This window comes from Mesitornis unicolor, unplaced genomic scaffold (assembly GCF_000695765.1).
Source record: "Mesitornis unicolor isolate BGI_N332 unplaced genomic scaffold, ASM69576v1 scaffold19333, whole genome shotgun sequence".
Lineage (NCBI taxonomy): Eukaryota > Metazoa > Chordata > Aves > Mesitornithiformes > Mesitornithidae > Mesitornis > Mesitornis unicolor.
Genome location: NW_010175567.1, coordinates 31,993 through 36,368, shown reverse-complemented (window position 1 = coordinate 36,368; position 4,376 = coordinate 31,993). Strand labels below are relative to the sequence as shown.

General features: G+C 35.0%; 1 protein-coding gene across 1 annotated transcript in view; it reads right to left on the bottom strand.

Moving 5' to 3' along the window:
- Window positions 1-848: 848 nt before the first annotated feature.
- The window catches only part of LOC104538291 (mannosyl-oligosaccharide 1,2-alpha-mannosidase IA-like), a 29,316-nt gene continuing 25,788 nt past the window's right edge, over window positions 849-4,376 (bottom strand). The window contains exons 7-8 of the mRNA XM_010181441.1: window positions 2,743-2,858; window positions 849-1,391 (exon numbers count right to left, since the gene is read on the bottom strand). Of these exons, the coding sequence (XP_010179743.1) occupies window positions 1,265-1,391; window positions 2,743-2,858 (243 nt within the window). The 3' untranslated portion in view covers window positions 849-1,264. The remainder of the gene's footprint in view (window positions 1,392-2,742; window positions 2,859-4,376) is intronic.

Below are 4,376 nucleotides of genomic sequence, written 5' to 3'. Positions count from 1 at the left end.
AATTAATTAATTGTGCCCAGTTTTTTCCCTTTGGTGATGTTACAGAGTAAAACATTTTTGGCAAAACTGACACCTTTCTTAGCAAGCCAGGCCTCTAATGTAGGGAATAATTTTAAGCACACTGCGTTTCTGTCACTTAGAGAAGACAGACACTGTGCTTTCTGAAGGTTTTATCTCTACACTGGATAATTGCCTCTACTGAATGATGATCTTCTTTTAAGGAGACAAGTTTTCTTCAAGGCATCTGAACATCTAATTTTATTCATGTAGGTACATTAAATTGCTTTGTGACAATAAAATATCAAGTCTGGTGTCAAGTCTGAGCCTATCTGAATCTTTGGGAAAGTTCCAGAAAACCAAACAAATTGTCTCTGGTATAATTCTCAGCTTCCAGGAGAATGTCAATGAGTATTTTTTTGTCTTTTTCCCATCCAACCAAATGAAAGCTACTGGACTGAATATATAAAGAAGGTAAGACTTCCTTTCTTAATATGAAATGACTATCTGATTTTACTCCATATTAGCCTGACTAAAGACATGAGAATAACACCACTTACAAAAGGGAGGTAACAATTTATTCTATTACAATGTTCTAATCAAAACCTGAAAAACTAAGGTCTGCTAACTAATGTGCTAAATTTATAAAAACTAACTTTAGACTAACTTCAACATATACTGCAGTTTCAGAGTTGTCTGCATGAGATGAAAATATTCCTATGTAGACTTCATGACAGTGAAATACTTCAGATACTTTACCAAGTAATGAGAGACCCGCATAAGAAGAGGCTGTCACAGTCACAAGATTTGTCTTGGACGACACACAAAACAAATTAACATAAAACAAAAAAAAAAGAAAAAAGCTCTTTATACTTAATTCAATATGGCTTTTTGCAACATGGCAAAATATTACAGCTTAAAGCAGACATCTCCTCACAGAGGAGAAAAGAATTTTGCAGTCAAATTAAAAGCATAACAGGAAACAAGTAACATGCAGACCCTTTGCTCTTTTTGGCCAAGATGACACTGCAGCCTAACAAAATCTGGCGAGATGTCCTATTTCTCTTCTAAGAAGTGGTTCAGCTGGATAAACAGAATGAAATTTTGTAATAATTAGTTGGAGTCCATCCATAAATATTTACTGTAAAGAAAACAGACTGCAAAACACTTGATTTAAAAATTTAACTCAGGAATTTAAAACCAAATAATGTGCCCAAGTCCTGGAAAGAAACATAAGGAATGAAACAAAGTATAACTTAATCTTCATCTATTTCTGGCTTTCTTCTCTATTCCCGTCATCTTTTTGAAGAACAGGAAGAGGATGAGCCTCTGTGTTGAAGACCCAGTGTTCAAATGGAAGAAGATCATCTTCAGAAAACAGCAAATACAAGTACCTAGCAAGAAAAGAAGCAGGAAATGTGACCAAATCAGGGAAGTGAAACTACAGTCATTTTCAGGAAAACATAAATAACTGATTTCCCTATTTTATAAATGCATCAACGGAAACAGCTGACCAAACACAAAACACCAGTAAGTTGCAGCATCACAATGGGTAGCACAAAGCTTTGGGGCTACTCAACTCAGATTAGACTCAAGGGCAGTAGCCCAACACGTAGCTGGAGACCAACAAAAGAACACCTCTATCTTGACAGAGGACAAAGAAGCTTAAGCTATCAAGATTAAATTTCAGTTCACTTCACTTCCATTTCATCCTTGGTAATTTTATTACATGTTGTTTTGATAATATATAACCATAGTAATTTTTTCCTCCTGAATGTGCACATATACCAAGGTGTAGGAATGAAAATACTGTAGTCCAATCCTGCCTTACTTCAGAGAACAACCTGTGGCTTCAGGTTTTTAAAGAGGAAAACTAGCACTAGAGCAGGAGCTTGGGCAATCCTTTACTAAGAGTCCATTAAAAACAGCAGTAAACAATAAAAAATGTAACATTTTATTTACTGTCCTGATTCAAGGTAGTAGCTACTATAGGATGATTATTGAACTCTGCTTAGAAATCAAAGTCTGCTTAGCAAAGGAAATTTAATTTTTTTCTCAATCACTTTCCTTCCCTGAAGGCTTTTCTTGGTCTAATTCTGACAGGCCAGTTTAAAAGGTAGAGCAGAGGCAGTGCACGATCTCAAAAAAAAAAAAAAAAAAAAGGCAGGATGCACATAAATGTATTTATGCTATTTCCTTTACTCAGTCTTACACTTTCTGTTGAAATGGCATGATTGCTTTTTCTGGTCCTTGCAACTTTCTCTTGTGCAGCAAAAGAAAGTTGAAGAGACCAAGGCAAAAATCCCTTTATTTCATAAAAAACTTAGAATGAAAGCTTTTGGTTTTCCTATTAACAGGCCATGCAAGCTTACCATGCAGTTTGACTTCTTATTCATTGTCTGTAGTTTTAAAATGAAAAGTATGCAACACAAGCCTGATCAGTCCTCTGTCTACTCAATTTGTTTCTAGTGTTGGATCCTATCAAAGCTAGGAGACTTAAATTCTCAACAAAGACCATCAAGTACCTTTCTGAGAAGTAAGGATGATTTCCAGAAGTAAGAATTTAGTTTACTGATACAGAAGGGGAAAAAAAGGCAATTTGGCTTCCCATCACCTAAGAAAAACTCCACTATTTCAGTCAGATTTTGTTACGTGAATGTCACGGTTACTAATGATAAATACTTATCTGTAAACATGATACACACAACTACTTCATATTAACGAAACTCAGCTTTCTTAACTTACTTGAGTGTCTCTGAAAGGAAGAAACTTTGCTGCACGTCATCATGGCTTTCGTGATTGTTATAAACATCTCTAATGCCAGAATAGCCACCATCTACTCTGCAATGTTTTTCCAGTGCCTGAAGAGAGGGGGGGAAAAACCAACAGTGGGATTAACTGGGATTAAAATGGATAATCTGTCAGTTTTTCTTGGTTTAACAACAAAGCTAGTCCAAAAAATTAACATTTTTTTTGGATAAAGAGATGAAAACTAGATACAGCTCTAGATAGAAAACATTTTAAAAAGATATAAGCATACATGTCTGATTTTACATTTAGGAAGAGACGTAAAATGATAAATCAATAAAATAAGTGAACATAAACCAGTTTTCAGAAGGAAATATACATGGATTTTCACTTATTTTCTTTTTCTTCTTTTTAATAGGAATAAAAATAGCCTGTCTCTCCCTTGGGCTTGTCTATCAGCCTTCAGAGATCATGTCACATACACCTTTCTTGGTCGTATTCTAGTGCTTAAAAATCATTGTGATAGAACTGAATACCATGATAACGACCAGTCTTTTTCTTATGTGCTCTAAGTTGCTTTGAAAAAGGAAAGGCAACTCTCCATTTTCTATGTTCTAAGTTGTTTGGTTTCTCTTAGCGGTTATTTCATTTTTCAGCGGGAACCTCTGATACTGGGCTGTGGGCAACTTTCCTTTGATACCTTTCTGAAAAAGCTTTGTCTGTTATACAGGAGTAGACAGAAAGCCAGGATGTGGCTGGACTTAATGCAACGTGTTTTAGATTTAAGAATGTAGCTTTTCTCTAACTAGTTGCCAAACTGTGTATTCATTTAAAAGGTGTAAAACAGATGATTGATTCCTATTTCACAATAAAAAGGTGCACATGGACCACCTAAAAATGTAGTTTATTTTCTGCCCACAGGAACGTTCTACATGATCAGCTAATTTTGAAGGAGAAAAAAGATCAGATGAAGGGTGTATGTATACAGAAGGGCAAAAATAATGTACCTGGTGCTGGAAGTGTAGAGAGGACTATTTAATAAATTTTGCTGCTTACTTTTTAGACAGCTGCTTGCATTAGAAAGGTGGTACCTATATGCCTATATATGAGCCATAACTTCTTTAAAAAGACTGCTATCCAATACCTTATTGGAATATTAGTTCTCTTATCACTGCTTTGTTTAAAAATATTCATTCATCGTTTTTCTTTATAATTGGACTATTTAACAAGGTTGAAAGTATTCTTAGCCTTTTCATTTTTCTTACTCTGTTTTATAATAACCCTCTGGTATCATGCAGTATAATAGAGGTGTGAAGAGAATTTAAGATGATTATATTTAAAACAACTCATTATTCAAAAACAAATCCAGAAAATGCTCTTTAGCCCTAAATAACTTCTCACAATGAAAATGATGGTATGCATGACTGATTGCTACATTTACTCAGGCCCACGCTACTCTGAAATGTGGTGTTTGCTGTGCAGACAGGTATTAGAGCAACAACTTTCAAGTAGAAATACCTGGAGCTGTATCAAACCCCTGATGAAGAGATGGAAGACAACTACTTCCCCTGTTTCTGAAGTTATTACAATATCACTGAAGTGATTGCAGGATACATAGATTTTATTTAGGG